At 43.7% G+C, this 22,011-nt stretch overlaps 1 protein-coding gene and 1 long non-coding RNA gene across 2 annotated transcripts in view; one reads left to right on the forward strand and one right to left on the reverse strand.

The window, feature by feature from the left end:
• Positions 1–22,011, forward strand: part of LOC135369263 (uncharacterized) — a 33,573-nt gene that overhangs the window by 9,688 nt on the left and 1,874 nt on the right. The gene's annotated exons all lie outside the window — the stretch shown is intronic.
• Positions 1,860–5,366, reverse strand: LOC135369262 (uncharacterized). Its single transcript, XM_064602872.1, has 7 exons — positions 4,978–5,366; positions 4,840–4,899; positions 4,427–4,678; positions 3,851–3,994; positions 3,574–3,708; positions 2,741–3,488; positions 1,860–2,179 (listed from the first exon to the last, which is right to left on the reverse strand). The coding sequence occupies exons 1-7, from the start codon at positions 5,290–5,292 to the stop codon at positions 1,926–1,928; spliced, it is 1,908 nt and encodes a 635-aa protein (XP_064458942.1). The 5' UTR covers positions 5,293–5,366; the 3' UTR covers positions 1,860–1,925.

Here is a 22,011-nt window from a genome sequence, read left to right on the forward strand (position 1 = left end):
GCTTGATTTCTCTCGTGTTTGCACAGGTAACAAAGTATATCAGCACCCAACCTCTATCGCAGGCTGGAGTGACGATATGAAGAAGTGGCCGCAGGTACGAATGCCTCACATTGTGTGTTATCTTGTCAGTAACAAGGCATGCGACCTGAAGGATGTAAACGCCTTTCGAAGCATGGACTCGTACACATACCTTCAGAGTGGCTGGGTTGGTGCAGTGTTTGTGCATGAGATTGACAGCTCTCTTGTGTTACTGAAATGTCAAGTACAGGCATCACAATCAGTTAAAGTACATCATGACTCATGGGTGTGCTGTCAGCGAGCTGGTGAGGTAGTTAACAGTGGCTGCACATGTATGGCAGGCAAAGGCAAAGTATGCAGCCATGTTGGGGCCCTGTTGTGGAAGGTGGATCTTGCCGTGGCATCGGGCCTCACTGGGGAGGCGTGTACTGATAGAGCAGCTGCATGGAATAAGGGCACCAAAAGAAACATGGAGCCTGCAGCTCTTCAAGATATCAACTTCAAAGTACAGACGAGAACCATAGATAAAGATGTCCCAAGAAGGCCGCAGCCCCCTTTGCCACAGCTGTGTGGGAACGACAACGATCTGAAGGAGTTTTACAAGAGGTCCCCATTTCACAACATTATAAATATACCTGGTGAGCATCATCATGTGACATGATCTGTTGTATTATGCTGCAGTTACAGAGTTAACTGAGTGTGAAAAATGCTACCTCTTTTTTGTATTGGGGAACAGTCTCAACAGTCTGGGAACATGTAAGTAAAAATTGTGGTTCATAGCCCTGAAATGTGTTCGCCTTCATATGTAGGAGCACAGCATACAGATACAGCACAGCATTCATACTCATTGAGCCTGGAAGCTTAATAAAGTGTATGCTTAATAATAAAAAGTATGAAAATAAAATAAATAATAATAATACTAAAATGTGTGCTTAATGTATGACGCACCATAGTGACCGGTGTTCTTCACTGCAGGCACATTATTTCATGCAACAATGGCAGCTCCAGCACGGCAGCCACAGCATCGAGCAGGCATTCCTGCTGTCCAGCATTCATCACATGAGGACATCGCCAGTTTGCCAGCATCTTGTGGTCCATGCAACACGTTTTACAACAGATATATTGATCTTTCTGTTTCTGCAATGACCACTTTAGAGGAAGCCACCAGGACACAGAACAGCTCCCTGTGGTACATATCCAGAAAGCTGCGAATAACTGCCTCGAATATCAAAAAGGTCCCGAAGCGAGCAACAACATCAACGGCCAAGGCACTGCAGTCTCTCACCTCTCCAAGTTTTCATGGAAATGCTGCCACACAGCACGGCATAAGGAATGAAGCAGTCGCTCGCCAACAGTTCCAAACTGACTTTGGGCTTCGTGTCACACACTGTGGTACACATGTGTGCAAAGACTATCCGTGGCTTTCGGCCACGCCGGACGGTGTTGTAGAGTCCTGTGATGCAATATTGGAAATTAAGTGTCCCTTCGTAGAGGACTGTGAGGAATTAATTGGCAGCGGGCGGTATGACATAGCCAAGAAAGGCAAGGACTACATTCTCGTAGAAAGCGGTCCAAACAACTACTACAGTCAAGTTCAGTACACAATGCTGTGCACTCAGAAAAAACTGTGCTTCTTCTATGTGTGGTCAGTAGCAACTGCAGTACTTGCAAGGGTACCTTTCAGTGAAAGTTATGTAAGAAAAACAACTCCAAGGCTAAAGAAGTTTTATTTTGGAAGTATGTTACCACGGCTTGAGGAAATGGGCCGGGAAGGTACACTGGACATGGACTTGGAGTACCGGCAGCTGTCACAGATGTAAAGATATCACGGGAACTGAGAAATTGAAATGTTCTTCCAGGTACACAGTAAAGTTAAACTATACAGTTCAATGACTGAAGTATTTTATTCATGGTTCATGTGCAGTCTGGCCCCATTGTTGCTCCTGTGTGCCTGTTACGTCAGCAATAAGGGGTGGCTTAAAGTTACACAGTCCTGCACACACAAAAATCATCATATCGATTGTCTTTTTACATTTGATGCTAAGGGATGACTTGAATATTCGATAGGTTTTCATCCGGTTGATGGCCCTCTCAACATGGATTCTAACGGATGCAATCCGTCGGGTTTTGGTGACCTCCTCTTCAGACAGCTGTGCCTTGCCTTGAGGGGGTACAAACACAGTATTTCACCCGATGTGGACAAGAAAAAAAGTAGTACAAATTCTACTTGTCTGAAGACTATGGGGTAATGCTATTTATCTCGGGGGAGATTTTGCCATGACTTCTGAGCACTTCTATGAAATTTAATTTGTGAGAAATTGTATTTTCAAAATTGAACTCCGAAGTTTGCCAAGTCCGCCTCACACTATTTTTCAGGAAAAAAAAAGCACATCCCGGATTTCACTACTACAACGGTAATAGCCGGGGAAAAAACTGTATTGCTATTTGGTACTCGGCTCAGTTACTTTTTTTTTTTGCCAAGTACTCGGTAGGTTAACTAACACTTTTGGTATTGGTTAGCAAGCCTCAGCTGAGCACTGAGACCATGTACAGCAAAATGTCATTAACCAGGTATTATGGCTTGAATAATCACAAGAAATTAAAAATTCAAATATTAAATGTCAGAACATCTAATGGAATGGAAAGTTTGAGATAAGCGAAGCTGTTGCATGAATTAACAGCAATATCACAAGCACACTTCGCACATTCAGCATCCACCTACCTCTAGTGAAGGCTGGGACATTTAGCTTCACCCCTTGGGCTGCCAGGTAAGGGTCCAGTGTAAAGCCCCTATCAGCCATGATTTCATCATTTCGTGCGAAGTACTCTAGAATTCCACAATCCTTCACAATGAACTTATCAGAGGCCCGACCCCCATATGCTTTGGACACATACATTATAAAGCCGTTTGGCGCAATAACAATCAAAAACTTAAGTGTGTTATGTGCCTTATAGGAACTGTACGTTTGTGCCCTGGCCATTTGTTTCTTCGGTCTCTGGAGGAAAACTTCTGTGCAGTCTAGAATGCACCTGGTGTTCTCGTAACCGCTCTGAATGAATGAATCTGGCATGCTGCTTTGTATCCTTGACTTCGGCAGCCAAACCACGGAGTATTTCATAATTTCATTCAGTGACTTCAGGACACTGTTAAATATCTTGCAAACAGACGATGGAGATATAGAAAACCGCCAAGCAAGATCTCGGTACAAAGTCCCCAGTCTGAGGCGCATCAATGCAAGCAGTAACTGGTCCTCCAATGGCAATTGTGAGAGGGGCCGAAATGATTGTTCGAGGCATAGAAGGATCTTCTGAAACACTTCCTCTGACAGTCCTGTGTAAAACAGAATGTCAGAAGTCGACATCCGAGACCTCACGGATGAATGGAGAGTTCCCAAGTTCAGTGGCAAGCTGTATGTATGGTCCGCTGAGGCTAGATCCTCCCACTGTGTGGCTACGTCACGGTTGCGATCCTGAATGAACACAGAGAATTTCTGTGTTAACTATATTTCTATATTGCCTGTGCTGCTAAAGACAATAACTACTAAAGATACTTGCAGAGTCATTGTCTGTCTGTGTTTCAACAGAAGTTGTTGGCACAGATGGAAATACATGAAATATTTGTGATGTGCCAGGTCCACCGGTGTTGCAGTGCTGCACTTCAGGGGGACTCCTTTCTGCACTAGAGCCACACTTCAAGAAGAAGTAAAAGTATGAGAAAACATGCTATCAGTAACTGCACGTCGGACAGCAAGGTTATGGTGTGTGAAGCAAGCTGTGTACGGACAATGCTATTATGTACATATTGCTCAAGAAACGAAGTAGTGATATGCACCTCATCCCTGCTATCTGCTGCAACCTGCACCAAGTCCATGCCGGGAAACGAAGTAGCAATAGGCACCTGATCTCTGCTATCTGCTGCACCTTCCACAAAGTCCATGCCGGGAACTGTTCTTGGTTGCGTTTCGTCGGGACGAACCTAACAACGATTTTCAGAGAAGTCACTGACAAATGTATCATGAGGAGAGAGATATTCCAGTGCTTAGGCTTACGAAATCTGCCAGGGTGTTCAAACACCGGGTAAAGACAAGAACTACTAAAGACTCTTGCAGAGTCATTGTCTGTCTGTGTTTCAACAGAAGTTGTTGGCACAGATGGAACTACATGAAATATTTGTGCTGTGCCAGGTTCACCGGTGTTGCAGTGCTGCACTTCTGGGGGACTCCTTTCTGCACTAGAGTCACACTTCAAGAAGAAGTGAAAGTATGAGAAAACATGCTATTGGTAACTGCACGTCGGACAGCAAGGTTGTGCTGTGTGAAGCAAGCTGTGTACGGACAGTGCTATTATGTAAATATTGCTCAAGAAAAGAAGCAGTGATATGCACTTCATCCCTGCTATCTGCTCTAACCTGTACCAAGTCCATGCCGGGAAACGAAGTAGTGATAGGCACCTCATCCCTGCTATCTGCTGCAACCTGTACCAAGTCCATGCCGGGAAACGAAGTAGTGATAGGCACCTCATCCCTGCTATCTGCTGCGACCTGCACCAAGTCCATGCCGGGAAACGAAGTAGTGATAGGCACCTCATCCCTGCTATCTGCTGCACCCTGCACCAAGCCCATGCCGGGAACTGTTCTTGGTTGCGTTTCGTCGGGACGAACCTAACAACGATTTTCAAAGTCACTGAGAAATGTATCATGAGGAGAGAGAGATTCCAGTGCTTAGGCTTACGAAATCTGTCAGGGTGTTCAAACACCGGGTAATCTCAACAGTACTTTTCACGGTCTCACAATTGAAACCCAACGTGATTCCGGTTACTCACTTTTCGTTTTTTTCTCGGCAGGTAGGGTTGCCTTAGAATGCGCCGTCGACCGACCTTCACCTGAGATATGCATGAAGCATGTGAGACATTGCTTAATAAGGCGAAACAATCGCATTGTGAACTCCCAGAGAGACGCACCTTTCTTTCATAGCCAAGGTTGATCATCGGCGTCGGGTTCCTCTCTGTTCTTCTTCCATCCACAAAGTGTTCAGAGCACACGCGAGATGACTGTGAGGGCGTAAAATCCTTTCTGTTTACGCATGCTATCCACTGCCGACGCTCCTCATCGTCATGCGGAAATCTGTGCAGGTGAAACAGTTTGCAACCGCAATGCCCGCGCTGCTGGCCGTGCACTTCACAGACTTCATTCTCCAGCATTTTTCGTTTCCGGTAGTTGTTCGTGCATCCGAAGATGACACAGTGGTTACCCGTCGATCGTACATTAGTTGACATAGCACTAGTACGCAGGGAAACGCATTAGGACAACTGTATCACGACGTCAACGTACGCAGTTAACACACGGAACACAGCCGCTCGGAAGTCAGGAGGGGTGTTCGCACATTCCAGAGAGGAGGAAAGCGCTTGGCGCGCTGCGAGCATGCTGGGGACGAGGCTTGGTTGGAAAACGGTGTATATTGCAATGATTTCATATTGGAAAAAAGTGTTATACATATTTTTAAGAAATATGTTCACAGTTAGCGTGGACACCCTGTACTATGAGTATCTAAACAAGCACACATATATATAAAGAGGGGGAAAAGCCCTTAAAGAAATAAGTAAATGACGCTAGACGTGTTTGAAATTCAAACTTACAGATTAAGATGGCTTCTATGGCTGCACGTAGAGAAACAGATACTCATGGAACGATGCGACAGCACCAGAGGACACGTGTTTCGCCGTGTTTGCGGCTCGTCAGCCCTGGGTAACTGCGCATCGTTCGGGATTGGCAAATGGGTCACTCAGCTGAGTGACCCAGTGACCCCTGGTTTGCCAATCCCGAACGATGCGCAGCTACCCAGGGCTGACGAGACGCAAACACAAACATATGCTATATTTTTCTTGAGTGCGACATGCCTCTGGAGGGCGACAGCCCGCAAGCAATACTGGAAATAAGCCTCTGTCGCGGCAGAAATGCCCATGGCGACGTTTGAGTGTCAAACATATGCTATACGTGCAGCCAAAGAGCTCCGGGTATTCTTTTTTCTAGTGTACTTCACTGGCTTTGCACTAGGCTTTCAGTGGTGAGTAAGCTCACCCTGACGGGAGGAATCACGTGTTACGTGACCTTCTGACGCCATCCACTCAAACGTTGCCTGCTTGCCGTTGTACTGCTGACGATAGATGACAAGAAAGCACCTGGTGAAGACGGCCTGAGGCTAGTATTCTACAAGAAGTACTGGGACAACGCCATTCTTAAGTATGGTTAATGCGGCATTTAATGAAAACAAGCTCCCGACGTCCTTCTACCAGGGTAGGATTGTCCTGATATGTAAAGATGAGAATAAGAAGGAATCAATCAGAGCATGGAGGCCAGTGACATTATTAAATATCGATTATAAAATAATCGCAAAGCTCCTTGCAAACCGCATCTACCCAGTATTGTGTGATGTGGTGAGCGATACACAAGCTGCCAATATACAAGGAAGTGCAGCTCAGCTAAATGTGTTATCAATAAGAGACATCATGTGTTATATAATAAAAACAGGAAATGCGGGAGCACTTTTCACTATTGACTCGGAAAAAGCATTCGACCGCGTTAATCATAATTACATGGTCGACTGCTTGACAAAAATTGAACTGCATAATAAGTTAATTGAAAAAATAAAGCTAATATACATTAGGGGCACGTCTCGAATTATGGTCAAGGGTCACCCCACTCGGGAAATTGCAATCAAGCGAGGTGTACGTCAAGCGTGTCCGCTATCTGCGGCACTCTTTGTGATAACAATGGAGCCACTTATTCAAATGATTCAGCGGCACACAAGGCCTGTGTTCTTACCAATAGTCAGAGAAGCCCTGCCTACGTTTGCCTTCGCGGACGATGTGTCCGTGATCATCAATAGTGCTGAATCGGTAAAACAGGTGTTGCGTGCCTCTGAACGATACGAAGGTATAAGTGGAGCAAAGATTAACAAAGACAAAAGTGAACTACTTTTCTTTGGTAACTGGGACGTCTCCACAAGTGAAGTTTATGGGGTCCCAGTCGAAAACGATATAAAGGTATTAGGCATGCTGTTTAACAGGGAAGGTTTGGCACATAGCAACTGGAAAACAAGAAAAGATAAGAGAGAAGGTAAACGATCTGAATCAAGTAAAATTCAACGCTTTCGCACGCATACAAATAACAAAAACACATTTAATGAGTTTATTAGTTTACGTGATGCATGCTATGCAGCCAGACCGTAAGGTAATTAAGATAACTGAGAGAATTATCTTCCCTTTTATCTGGGGCAGGGGTATCGAGTTTGTAAAACGCGCAGGATGAAAGAGCCAAAGATAAGGGGCGGGTTTGGCATTCTGGATATAGAACTAATGTCAAGAGCAGAACATATAAAGTGGGTGCTTAAACCAATATATTGTGACATGCCGCTAGTGAGCGCGATTGTTAGGTACTCGTTAGGTGTAGGTATTAGACATATAGAGGGTAAACTTGATAATGCAAATCCGAGAGCGGCGAATCCCACAAGGTATTATCAAGATGTTGTAAGCGATCACAAGGTCATTGTGGGAAAAAAGAAAGACATAGACGTGTTTAATATGACAACAACAGATATGGCAGAGTCAATAAAGAAAGTGAAAGTGTACCAGGTACGTTTGGAGATACCTGGAGCCCAGCCAGATTGGCAAAACATTAACTCTTATTTTCTGGATGGGACACGGAATGCCTTTGTATGGCGTCTAGCGCATGGCATACTGCCAAGACTCGATTATCACCTGAATGCTAAGCACCTAGCTGGGGTGTGTTGCCTTTGTGGAGGTAAAGAAAGCCTCCAGCATTACTTCTTTTGATTGCCGCTATATAATGCCGTTCCTCAATGAAGTGAGGCGCCTCTTTCCCGACCAACCTGTCACTTACCCAACAATATGCTTTTTGAACTGGTCGTCAAAAAACAAATGCATAAAGAGGCAGTTCGTGGTTCTTGTGGCCGAACTCACCTACCGACTATGGCGCATGTGGTGTGATGTCGCCCGTGGAAAAAACCCCACCCCATACTTCAACAATTTTTGGTTTGTGGAAAAACGAAATTAGGTGGTCTCTTAGAAGAGAGCTTCAGAGACAAAAGAAAGCGGAGTTTATTAGACTGTGGATGTCACGTGCTGTCATCTTTCAGATGACCGAAGAACAAATTGAGGTGAGCCCGGGGGTCTTTTAGCGTTCTAATGCTCCTTCCCCATTTCTTACCCTTTTGCCTTTACCTCTTTACCTTTTACCCCCTTTTATCATCTTTCATGTTACTGCTCCTTTCATCGCCACGCTGCATTTAAATCTTTTGTCATAAATCATCAAGACACAACTCCTCTTCATCATCACCATTATGGCTTAGGAGGCGGAAACTACTGAAAATATACTCTCTAAAACGTACTAGGTAGAGATACGTGAATGGGCGCATGAGTGTGACACTTCAGAGTGGCCACTGGCGTAGAAGGAATGTTCGTAAGCTAGGTCGTCATAAAGATCAGAGGGCTAGGTGGAGCTGTTCGTACAAGAACGATCCAGGTATGCATGAAGGACCAACGGCGCGGCATTCAGCCCCTGAACCAGTGAATGTATGGTTTTTTCTTGAGTGCGACATGCCTCTGGAGGGCGAAAGCCCGCAAGCAATACTGGAAATAAGCCTCTGTCGCGGCAGAAATGCCCATAAGCTCACAACATGCGTATCCATCTGTGTGATATTTTATTTCTTTTAAACTTTCTTCTGATCGCTGGTTACGCAACCCACTGATGCCAACGTCTGATAAGACCTTACTCTTATGATTGCGCGTATGAATGTGACACTCTACTTTTATTCAACTATAGGGAGAAGAGCCTCCAGGCCCCGCCAATGATGAACGTGAGCGAGCGATGTTCTTTTGACTCGCTTTGCTCTTTTACTCTGATATGGCGGCATGGCGACGTTTCAGTTTCAAACATATGCTATACGTGCAGCCAAAGAGCTCCGGCTATTCTTTTTTCTAGTATACTTCACTGGCTTTGCACTGAGCGTTCAGTGTTGAGTAAGCTCACCCTCACGGGAGGAATCACATGTTACCTGACCTTCTGACGCCATCCGCTCAAACGTTGCCTACTTGCTGTTGTACTGCTGATGAAGCCCAAGAAGGCAGAAACAGCTGTCCAGTACTGGCATGGCGACGTTTGAGTTTCAAACATATGCTATACGTGCAGGCAAAGAGCTCCGGCTATTCTTTTTTCTAGTATACTTCACTGCCTTTGCACTGGGCTTTCAGTGGTGAGTAAGCTCACCCTGACGGGAGGAATCATGTGTTACGTGACCTTCTGATGCCATCCGCTCAAACGTTGCCTGCCTGTGTACTGCTGAAGTCCAAGAAGGCAGAAACAGCTGTCCAGTACTGACATGGCGACGTTTGAGTTTCAAACATATGCTATACGTGCAGCCAAAGAGCTCCGGCTATTCTTTTTTCTAGTATATATATATACTACTATACTACTATATATAAATGGATATATATATATATATATCCATTTATTACTGCGTATCATTTGCATGCACAACAAATAAACACAACGATAAAACAAGAAGAGGACGTTTCGACGCCTATGCGGGCGTCCTCATCAACTTTAAAGCGTGAAGGAAACTGTTCATGAGAAGGGAGAAACCTTTTAAGAGGGCATACCAGCTCTCCGTCCCAATGTATTTCCTATGGAACAGTTTTTATGCTTTCTCTCGGTAACCGCCGCGCAGATTTTGACGCGGGTGCTTTCATCATAAAGAGGAAGACGAGATGAAGAGAATTGCGGTACAGGATTTCTCGTATATGTCGTATGTATTTTACGGCGACGTCACGAATGCGAAAAAAATACACAATTTTTCTCCTCCCTCTTTGAAAAGGTTTTATTAAACTTCTATAGCCATTTCGAAAAAAACTTTTCCGTTTCTCACTCTGGAATTATTTCAGGAATCGATAGACATCAAATTTATATGTCTACCACTTATAGTTTTTATAAAAAAGCATGAAACGTGAGTACGCAAAATCGCCCACTCAAAGCCCCGTGAACGGCGTCATTCTGTGTTGCCATCTGGTGACGCGACAGCAAAACCGCGCGGAACATTTTGACCGTATCCATCCGCCGACCATGCAGCGCGCACGCGCACCGTAGTTGTGGCTGTTACGAATGGTGTGGGAGTGTGGATGCTCACTTTGCAACCTACTTTCGAGTTTGGTTGTGCGTTTGGTCTCGCTGCGATGCCTCGAGGATTTGTGTACGGGAAGCATAAGCGGACGAAGAGGTTCATGGCGGATTTGGGTCGCATAGGTATTCGTGTTCGACGGTCTGGAAAGTCATCTGTTGAAGGTTCAAATGAATTATGTAATGTTGCATGTTTGAGTGATAATCCTCCTGATACTAGCGCGTGTTCCGCTTCGACGAGTTCGGATCTCTTATCTAGTCAGACTCCATCAATTGATGCTGACGATATGACGTTTCCAGCTGTTGTTTCTGATCCGGCCCCTCCTGTTGATGTTGGCGATAAAACTGATAACTTCGTACTTGACGGGCGACGTATTGTCGAGATTGAGCATTTCTTTTCATCTTTGCAAGCTTTGTCTGTACATACACGTTCTTTTACGATTCACACTTCTGGATTAGAAATTAATTATTTGTAATAATAGAAATACAGACATATATAAGAATACAGACATAATTAGAAATTATATCTTTCGATTTTGCGCGAACTCAGTCCGCTAACAAAGAAAAAAGCGGAAATGTTAGCCTCCAAATGAGGGACAAACACACAGGGCACTGGACCGATAACCCAGAGAATGTGTGTTCGAGTCCTAGAGCTGGCTAACCTTTTCAGTGACTCCCTTCTCTCAAAGGTTAGCCTGCGCTACGGGGGCTTGCTATTCCCGGCAAAGAAACAATGAAAAAGGAAGGAAGAAACAAATAAAAAGAAGAAAATGAAAATGTAACAAACACTGAAGGAAAATAAACACGAAATTGATTACGTCCTCTCCTTTGTCAACGTCGTTGCCTCCGACGTACAAGGCTATGAAATCCAGACCAGGCGTTACCTGGAGCTCCAAAAACCTCTCAGGGAGGTCTGTTAGCGTCGCACCACCGATGGAAAAGGTGCACACCTTTACGGACCGCGGCAAAAGAAGTCTTTCGCTCGATAAGAACTTGGTTTGGCTGTCACCAAGGATGATTCCCTTCATAGTTCTGCTGCTGCAGTTGGCTTCAGAAGAGAAGCATCAAAAGAAGCTGCGGTTTATATACCCTCCAGAATGCATTTGAAAAGCCCAGAAATGTCAATCAGGCTATTGGACAATGTGCCCGTGGGCCTGTGACAAAGCGTGCGGGCCTTTTGAAGTGCAACAACCCGATGTCTTCGATGACATCATGCTGGTCCTGCACCTTCTTTCTCCCTCTCTCCTCTATACTTTCATGGACAGCTGACTTAGGGCATGGCCTTGGAGACCAGAACAAAAGCTTACTTAGCTGCTCGTAAAGGGATTATCGTCAGCCAGCATTGTCGCGGCAGTGTAAGAGACACCGAGACCAATAAACCTCTTCTATTGAGCAACAGTCTTCTCCGGAACCCAAATTCACGTTCGCGAAGCAAGGAAAACCAACGACAGCGACGGGGGAACGGGGATATATTTATTAGACGAAAAGGAAAAAAAAAAAAAAAAAACGGGATAAAGGTCAGCCAAACCGGACGTCGGCTTGCTATTCCGGAAATACATAAATAAATAAATAAAATTAAGAAATAGGAGATAAACGAAACGGACGCGACGGAACAGCACGTTAGTTAGTTGATTATTACGTTAGTAAAAGTTCGGTGTTTGCATTTTCATGTTCAGGTTAGTCTTAGTGGGCTTTGGTATTTTTCGCGCAGAAATAGCCAGATAACATTTATTTACAGTACCGTATTTTCCGTGTATACCGTGTATAACGCGCACTCGTGTATTACGCGCACCCCTAAAAATGAGCCGAATTTGAAAAAACTTCCATGTATAACGCGCACCGGTGCATAAGGCACGCCGCAATGTTGCTACAAGCTTCTGTACTGCCACCAGTATACAGAATAAAGCAAGGCGGTGTATAATATATGCATACGCAGAAATAGCCAGATAACATTTATTTACAGTAGTTTATTTTTCAACGGGGACTTCGATCACGTTATTTTGAGATACGGCAAATTTTTCGAGACCGGTTCCCTGGATTTTCCATCTTTCGACAATTCTTGCTAGTTGCACGTTGGATGACCCAAAACCTGTACCCAACTGTCTTTGCACGGCGCACAAAGGGAGGCCTTCTAAGGAAGATAAGGAAAAGCTCCGGGTCACTGGGGATTCTCCGCTGAACTAGTGTCTACGCTGAACGAAAGGTCTGGTGTAATGTGAAGTACCTTGTGAAAACCAAGGAGTGTCTAAAAATATAGTACTGAGGTTTCCGGGTAATAATCAGCGCAATTATGAGACGAAAATCGTGCTCCGAGACCTCGTCGCGCGTCAAGTTCCTCCGATGTTTATGGGTTATAAAAGCTCTACACCCACTTATTCAGGTGTTTCATTGCGGTTTGATTGCATTGAAAATATGGTTCATCAACATAGAAAGTATGAGGCAACAACTACAACATCATTGTCTGACCGCCACCAACAACAAAACAGAACTATATATGAAAATACCAGTATTCCGGTTGAGTTGGGAACTACGTCCGACGATATCCACGTTCAACGAGCGTGAAGTCAGAGCCTCAGGATAGTGGGCATTTGCGTTTCATTTCATTGATACGAATACAGAAGGTAATGTGTCATTGCGCTCAGTATTCTGTAGTACTCCCCTTTATAAAAGAACGCGGCTAACATATCTGCCAGAAATAAGTAGAAGGTAGCAGGACCTTGGAAAATCACCAGTGATGAATCACCTCGTGTCATAGTCAATATTTATTTGTTGTTGGAGAATCCCTTCCTAATCTTACCGCATTGTCTGCACTCAGCAAACTTTGCGAGAGAGGAACAGAAAGAACAGAAAGAAGAATTTCTGGCCGATACATCCATAAGTCAGTACACACAACGAGCCGTTACATCCAACAGAAAACCATACACAACGAGCTGTTACGATGCTAACGCGGTACCTCACGGGTACTTCTTTGAATATATTATTTCGTGAATATTTTGAGATTTGGGGATTTCAACTTGTGGACCAACCTCGTAATTTAGAACCTGACCTAATTTATTCTCTCACAACAGCAACTCTGTCCGTAACTTGTGAACATATCAAATCATAAAACATCATAATTTGACGGACTCTCACGAAAATCATCATCTCTGTTTTTCATCATCTCATCATGTGTTTGTGTAAGAGTACTGGGGTAGCCAGTTCGACGTCGTCGAAACTCACATCCCCATTTTTTTTATCACATCACATCACATCATGAAAACAAACAAACAAAAACACTGCGAGGATACGCCGCGAAATGTGTGTTATGGAGTGGCTGATTCCAAAACTACATCGATGCCATATTAGTTCACGACCGACATATCCTGAAGCCGCTTATCCATCGAGCATTTACATCCAAAAGATCACCAAGTCCACCGTGCGGTTACATCCAACGTGTCGGTACATCCATACCGTGCCGTTATAGCCAACGAGCCGTTGCATCCAAGGCGCCGTTACGTCCACCGATGGATGTAACGGCGCGTTGGATGTAACGTCTCGTTGGCCGTAGCGACCCCAGTCCGGTTAGAGCCGGGTCCTAGGTTAGGTAGTTTCCAGGGTAGGTTAGTTTAGGCTTGTTTTTGACAGTTCACCGTCCACACTCCATCGCATCGTCCTCATCACATTATAGCTGGATATTCCGAAATCCTAAGCTGTTTGGAGAGGTGTCCGCCCATTTGGTCGAACGCCGTTTGGTCGAACGTCGTTTGATCGAAGGCGTTTGATCGAACGCCGCTTGGTCGAAAGCCGTTTGATCGAAAGCCGGTTGATCGACGCCGTTTGTTCGAAAGACGTTTGTTCGAAGGGAATTCAAAGCTGCATGCACTGTGTTGTTTCTGTAACTTCTCCACTTTTTCTGTAACTTTTGACTCTAGCATACGGAGCAGGCAATCAGTGTCCTCTGCTTTTTTATTTCTTCTTTATTTTTTTTTATTTTTTTTGCTTTTTGCAGCCGAAGAGGGGAGACCACTGGTTAGTTGCAGGCGTTTGTCATTTACCAATCAGTAGGACACAAACTGAAGAAAGCTGTCCCAGGTTGAGAGCAGCCGATAGTCTATCCTTGTTCTGGGCACCCTTCTTATTGCTGGCGACATATTTAAAGGGAACGGTCTGAAACGGGATAGTCATATGTGCAAAGCCACTCGAAGTCTGTGGGTGCTAAGAACGAAATTTCGCCATGGTACAACGAGAGATATTAAATTAACAGCATGTAAAACCTTAGTTCGACCTTAGAGTATGCATCTGCAGCCGCGAATCACTACACATGCACGATATCCGAAGAAATAGAGAAAGTACAAAGATCTGCTGCCTTATAATCTTGTCTAAGTTTCGAAGGACTTCTTCGGTTACATGTCTGTTGCAAGAACTAAATTTAGGTTCACTTGCACATAGGCGAAAAGTAAATAAACTGAAACTGCTCTTTCTCCTATACAGTGGTCAGTTGATTACAAACAATAATCCACTGTTAAAATTTGTTCACATTCGACGGGAATAAACATCAAAAATTCCATTTACTTATTTTTTAATTCATTTGCCAAAATGTTTAATACTTGACGTCTATTATTATTTCACAAAGGGTTGGGGATTAACAAGTACAGCATGTTTAGTCACCATGTGTCAGAGCGGAAAAACCTATTCGGTTGTCCAACGGGTTAACGGTGAACAACCCTGGCCCTTGTACTGCTTTTTGGACACTAAAAGTGGGCTAACATGAGGAATGTGTTTACGGGGAAGCAGATTACACAAAGTTAAATGTCCCTTAGGATAACTGCATTTAGATCTGCAGCTTTTTTTTTCCTTGTCTTTTTTTGTCATTTTCGACACTCCAAGTGAACCAATTAAAAAAAATCGATCAAACGACCGCTGCCATTTCGATCAAACGGCGTTCGATCAAATGGCTTTCGACCAAATGTCCTGCGTTCGATCAAACGGCTTTCGATCAAACGGCGTTCGATCAAATGTCTCGGAACCGTTTGGAGAAGGATCGAAGACGCTTGGTCGAAAGCCGTTCGATCAACAGCCGGTTGATCGACGCCGTTTGTTCGAAAGACGTTCTTTCGAAGGGAGTTCGAAGGTCGCAGCGTGTCCTTAGCACCTCTTTTTCTGTAACTTTTGACTCAAGCATATGGGTGTAGGAAAGAATGTCCCCGGAAAAGTCCCCAAGAAAAATGTTCGCGAAAAAAATGTCAACGTTCCCAGCCCCTCAGGTAAGATTATAGCGCAAAACAATGCACCGACTTTTTGATCATACCTACCTACCTACATACCTACAACTGTGGGTGGAATAGAGTAAGTTACGAGAGTGAATAAAGTGCCGTGCAACAAACTGCCGTCTAAATACCATGCGATCCTAACCTCAACGCCCTTATTTTGTTTCTTTCGAGAGCTCCCGGTAGCCTCTCCACAGGGGACATTTTTGCCGGGGACGTTTTTTCCGGGGACTTTTTTTCCGGCTCCCCAAGCATATCGAGCATGAGGCAATCAGAGTCCTCTCCTTTTTTGTTTGTTTGTTTGTTTCTTGCTTCTTTTTTTTTCAGCTAAAGAGGGGAGACCACTGGTTATTTGCAGACATTTGTCATTCACGAACATCACAGCCGTTTCGGGTTTGTGCTTACTCAGTCAACTGCCTCATACGGCTAACGAGAATCTCTCGTATTTACGGTTAGTGGAAGGCCAACTTCACAAACATTCCAGTAACGTTCAACAGGACTGCCCTGTAATGTTCGTAATGTTGAAACCGCCAGCAAGCGGATTACACACAGATAAATGTTTCTTAGGATAACGGCACTTAGAACTGCAGCTTTATTTGTTGTTTCTCTTTCTTTCTTTTATTGATCGATTTATTTTTATTTTTATCTTGATTATTTTATTTATTTATTTTCATGAACTCTCCACGTGAACCAATAAGAAAAGTCGATCAAGCGACCGCTGCTAATTTCCGCCCACGCAATGAGCAACAGTCTTTTCCGGAACCCAAATTCACGTTCGCGAAGCAAGGAAAACCAACGACAACCAACGACAGCGACGGGGGAGGGGGATATATTTATTAGACCAAAAGGAAAAAAAAAAAACGGGCTAAAGGTCAATCAAACGGGACGTCAGCTTGCTATTCCAAAAATACATAAATAAATAAATAAAATTAAGAAATAGTAGATAAATTAAACGGACGCGACGGAACAGCACGTTAGTTAGTTGATTATTAGGTTAGTAAAAGTTCGGTGTTTGCATTTTCATGTTCAGGTTAGTCTTAGTGGGCTTTGGCATTTTCCGCGCAGAAATAGCCAGATAACATTTATTTACAGTACCGTATTTTCCTGTGTATAACGCGCACTCGTGTATTACGCGCACCCCTAAAAATGAGCCGAATTTGAAAAAACTTCCATGCATAACGCGCACCGGTGCATAACGCGCGCCGCAATGTTGCTACAAGCTTCTGTACTGCCACCAGTATACAGAATAAAGCAAGGCGGTGTATAATATATGCATACGCAGAAATAGACAGATAACATTTATTTACGGTAGTTTATTTTTCAACGGGGACTTCGATCACGTTATTTTGAGATACGGCCAATTTTTCGAGACCGGTTCCCTGGATTTTCCATCTTTCGACAATCCTTGCTAGTTGCACGTTGGATGACCCAAAACCTGTACCCGTCTGTCTTTGCACGGCGCACAAAGGGAGGCCTTCTAAGGAAGATAAGGAAAAGCTCCGGGTCACTGGGGATTCTCCGCTGAACTAGTGTCTACGCTGAACGAAAGGTCTGGTGTAATGTGAAGTACCCTGTGAAAACCAAGGAGTGTCTAAAAATATAGTACTGAAGTTTCCGGGTAATAATCAGAGCGTTATGAGACGGAAATCGTGCTCCGAGACCTCGTCGCGCGTCGAGTTCCTTTCATTTTATCATGTACATTTATACATAAAGATGGAGTTCAAGGAATTATTCCGAACTCCTAAGCTGTTTGGAGAAGGCGTTTGATCGAAGACCGCTTGGTCGCAAGCCGTTCGGTCGCAAGCCGGTTTATCGACGCCGTCTGTTCGAAAGACGTTTTTTCGAAGGGAGTTCGAAGCTCGCAGCGTGTCCTGAGCACCTCTTTTTCTGTAACTTTTGATTCGAACATACGGAGCATGAGGCAATCAGTGTCTTCTTTTTTGTTTGTTTCTTGCTTTTGCAGCTAAAGAGGGGAGACCACTGATCATTTGCAGAAAGGTTTTATTGGTCATTCACGAACAGTATAGCCTTCTGGCTTTTTACTCTCTCCCACCCGAAAGGAAATACAATTAAATAAAATTGAATTGAATTGAATAGAACAATGCGGAAGTATCCCGCGTAGCTGTAGGACACGGGATCCGGACAAAACGTCCCCGGACAAAATGTCCCCGAAGCAATAAAAAACTCAATCAAACGACCGCTGCCGTTTCGATCAAACGGTGTTCGATCAAATGACTTTCAACCAAATGTCCCGGGTTCGATCAAACGGCTTTCGTTCTTGCGTAGACGATTTCTCCGGGGGCATTTTTCTCTGGGGACGGTTCTTCCTGGGGACATTTTTTCCGGGGATGAAAATCTGGCATCTCGGGCGAGCTTTGATTATATGAAACGACTTCTCCGTGATCATTCCTTCATTTGGCAACTAGCGCTCATATTCATCTCTGGAAACCCCAATTTTGTAATTGCATCTGTGTTGCCCTTCAAGAATAGTAAATTTCCTAAAATACGCATAAATTTGGCTCACATGGTGTCCAGTTCTTCAGCTTTTCCACGACCGAATTTCACGTTTTCAAGTTTAGATTGAGCTAACTGAGACCTCAGCATCCAACACAACGAAATCTGGAGTAAAAATTTACGCTTCAGAAATTATTCTAAAAAAAGAAAAGAAGGCATATATTATCCTGTCCCACACAATAAGGAGGCCGAACTGTACTTTTTTGCCACACTCAAACAAGAACCTGTTATGTTGTCAGGTGACCATAGTTATTATTTTTCTACAATGTGTCCTTTTATTTTTTGTCGAATCGTTCCTCTTGGCGTTCAGGAAAAAAAAAAAAAAAAAGAAAGACTGTGTTGGGAATATCGCGACTCCCGCTGCAAGGCCTTGCCGCTCGACCTTCCCATATCTTTGTTGGTTAGTTTCCGTGTGTCGACCCCAAGCCTTTATCGCCCTTCACCTCCTTTGTACTTCACCTCCTTTGTTTTGCAAACTCGTACACCAGAAGAAAGGGAGTCCCCTGTCACTGGAGTTGTCGACTGACATCATTTTTCTGAGCGGGTATAAGGTGAAAGAAAAAGAAGGGAGAACATGGAGGAAAGGAGCCTTTCAAATATGTTACTGAAGTTTTCGGGTAATAATAAGAAGTCTGTTCTACGACGGAAATTTTGAAAATTCTTTTGCACAAACGCCTTGTAAATGAATTCAGATATTTGATAATGCTTACTTACCAGAAATATACATATCAAAATGTCATTTTTGCATGAATACAGAATCAAGGTACATTGCATGTTGTACAGATGTACAGAATCAATGCACATTGCATGTTGTAAAAACATTTTTGGGACCCCTCATATAGGACCCCGGTTAGCGAATGCTGCCCTGTTGTGCATTTCTCACACACAAAATATGGACTTTGTCGCAGGCAATGCTATGTACCTCGTATCTTTAATGAGCTCCCCTTCGACAGTTTTTCTTTGGAATCGAAGTACAAACTAAAAAAAGCGCTGCGGCAACTTTATCATAGGATGTAGTACCTTTATATGTTCATGTACTGTCAAACTGTATGCCGCTGACTGTTTCAGGCCCAGTGCCACAAGCTTTTCCGCTTAGACGGGCCTGTTTTATTATATTTGTAGTTTGCTTTCTTGAGTAAAATTATTATTATTATTATGTAAGCGAGTGCAGAAAAAAAAATGAAATACCGTTTCGAGCGGATTTTCCAGGCTGGCATTGTAAGCGCTGTGTGTAGGCAATGTTTATAGGCTAATTTACAGCCGCTGGTAGATCCAATTGAGAGCCTCCGAGATACCGGCATCCGTACTATCCGATCACACTTGTACGTCGGCATTATGCACTAGTAAAACAATACGAAGAGCAACTAAAAATTCCATAATCAGTCAGTACAGGCGGTAGTGTGAAAACAATAATTGTAGCATGAATATATAAGAACAAAAAATAAAAATAAAGTACTCATGTAGCAATAGGAGACAAGCAAAAAGACATGAATGTCTCGAATCGAACTGCGGACCTTTCGTGGCAAAGTCCGACACTTTACCACTCGACAAACAGCGCAGAGGGCGCGGGCCGCCTTAAACTCGCGAGGTCAACCATGCACAATGGGGATTATTTCGTGAGTCGGAGGCACACGGCGTGATAAGGCACGGCGAGCGTGGCGCCATCTAGAATCGGGAAAATCGTGAATCGGAGTTGCTCCCTGACTGGTATGGCCTCTTAAAGCCTTGTAGCAGTTCAGTAGAGTCCTCTTGTGATGATTACAGGCATTGTTGTCACTATGAATGTGCCATGACTCAAGGAATTTCCTTTCTCCTGATCTGTGTTCAAGGTCTTTACGTTATCAAAATCGAAGGATTGACCTGTGTTTTGTACATGCTCGACAAGTTCTCTGCGACGATTCTCTGCACGCGGGTTCTTGATCTGGGCTTTGTGCTCCTTCATCCTGGTGGCTTTCATTCTTCCTGTTTCCCCTATGTAGCACGCGTCACAGACTGTACAGTCTACCTTGTAAACAACACCTGATTGGTACATATGGGGCACATAGTCTTTGGGGTTACAAAGTATGTTGTGCAATGTTTGTTTTGGTTTGAACGCTGTATATGTATATATATACAGGGTGTCCACGCTAAGTGTGAACAGATCTTTTAAAAATATATCAATCACTTTTTCCGAGTTGAAATCAATTCTAATGTAGCATATGCTGAAGGGCACTCCCTAGGGGAGCATTAACAGGCTCCTAAGGCAGTGTCTTAATTAACTTTCAATAATTAACTTTTTAATTATAAAAGCTACGAAGTTGCTCCAATGAGAACATCTGATCTCTTCGGTCACCAGATACCAAAGCCGTTCTCATAACAAAAATCCGTTCGATAGATCGTCCGCAAAAAATTGGTGAAGGAACGCCATTTTTTTCTTTATTTTATTCATTGCGCATCTCCAGAGACGCGTCTTTCCTTCGCGCCCAATACGAGAGGATAAAAGAGCACACTATCGCCTCTTGCGTCCTGGAAAAAGATTAAAAGAAAACAGAAAATGCAGCCCAAGATAAGAGTAGTCGCGATAGAGTCACCCGATAGGTTTGTGTTTTTGTTTTGCTTCCGCAAGTTAAAGCTAATCTTCGACGCATGAGGCGGCACTGTGCTCTTTCAACCTCTCACACTGGGGGTAAAGGAAAGCCGCTTCTTTGAAGATGCGCAATAAACCAAATAAAGAAAAAAATGGCGTTCCTTCACGAATTTTTTGCGGACGATCTACCGAACGGATTTTTGTTCTGAAAACGGTTTTGGTATCTGGATCAGATGTTCTCATTGGAGCAACTTCGTAGCTTTTATATTTAAAAAGTTAATTATTGAAAATTAATTAAGACATTGCCTTAGGAGTCTGTTAATGCTCCCCTAGGGAGAGCCCTTCAGCATATGCTATATTGCATACATCTCGGAAAAAGTGATTGATATATTTTTAAAAAATCTGTTCACACTTAGCGTGGACACCCTGTACATATATATAAAGGAAATACAGCAGGTGGATAGGACCACCCTGCCCGAACTGACGTGAAACCGGCCTCTTGGCAGCAGCAAGTATGCACCACCTCGTTCGCATTTTACTTCTAAACTTTATATGTATTTCCAAGCAGCACACCATCATTAGTCTAATATCGATCCAACGTTGGCAGCCAATATAATTGGTCCAATATTTACCGTGCAACTCGGTCCGATATCGCGCCAATGAAACTGCCAATATGGTCCGATGTTGCAAGCCCGTGGTGATCCAATGAAAAATATGAATGATCTGTAGCTGTAGTAACTGCCACACCAGTCTAGTTTTAATTGGCTTCAATATGTAGCATGGTAACAGAAACGCATCATATTACAAATTATTATGTTTTCTTTGATTTCTTTCGTTATATTTTTGTGTAGATACTCCAACTTTGCCGTCGGGTGCGGTGGTGAGATAGTAAGCTCCCGCTTAGTCTGGAATCCAGGTAGCCCCATAGAACAACCCATAAAAAAAAAACATATGCGAGCATCCCTCAGTGGCCCTCATTGGGAACATCGCACGGTAACAGCCAGAATCATTGGCAAAGTTTGAAAATTTTACGCAAAACCCGCACCTAGTGTAAAAAGGAGCGTACTTCTCCTGCAACGGTGAGAGGTATATGTCTAAGCAACTTACAATCAATCTGTAATTAATTCGAGAAGCCTAACGTACAACAGCAGTATTCGTCCCTATCAAGAATTGTGTTTTTTTTTTTTTCATTTTAAATTCCACTACCACTATCGTTATCTGCTTCGCCGCCCACAAAACCGATAATTTTTTGGGCGTGGCTCGAAGTGCGTTACTCGAATAATTTCAAAATTAGCAGCATATCGACCGTACAAATAAGAAATATTGGTTGCCAGAATATTTTGCGGGACCACAAGTTATATTTTATAAATTATATTGTGGTTTGTCTCCTCACATAACGCGTACTGGGAATATTAAAGTACAGCCATGCTCCACCCGGGGTCACCAATGGAGTGCCAATGAAGGTACATTGGTTGAAA

Source organism: Ornithodoros turicata, chromosome 9 (genome assembly GCF_037126465.1).
Source record: "Ornithodoros turicata isolate Travis chromosome 9, ASM3712646v1, whole genome shotgun sequence".
NCBI classification, from domain to species: domain Eukaryota; kingdom Metazoa; phylum Arthropoda; class Arachnida; order Ixodida; family Argasidae; genus Ornithodoros; species Ornithodoros turicata.

What these genes read in the sequence shown, in the direction of transcription:
- LOC135369262 (XM_064602872.1), bottom strand. Translation starts at nt 5,292, where the DNA reads ATGTCAACTAATGTACGATCGACGGGTAACCACTGTGTCATCTTCGGA. An exon ending in CCGGCATGGACTTGGTACAG is followed by an intron (nt 3,995 to 4,426) that starts GTTAGAGCAGAT and finishes AATCGTTGTTAG; the next exon opens with GTTCGTCCCGACGAAACGCA. An exon ending in CACAGACAGACAATGACTCT is followed by an intron (nt 3,489 to 3,573) that starts GCAAGTATCTTT and finishes GTGTTCATTCAG; the next exon opens with GATCGCAACCGTGACGTAGC.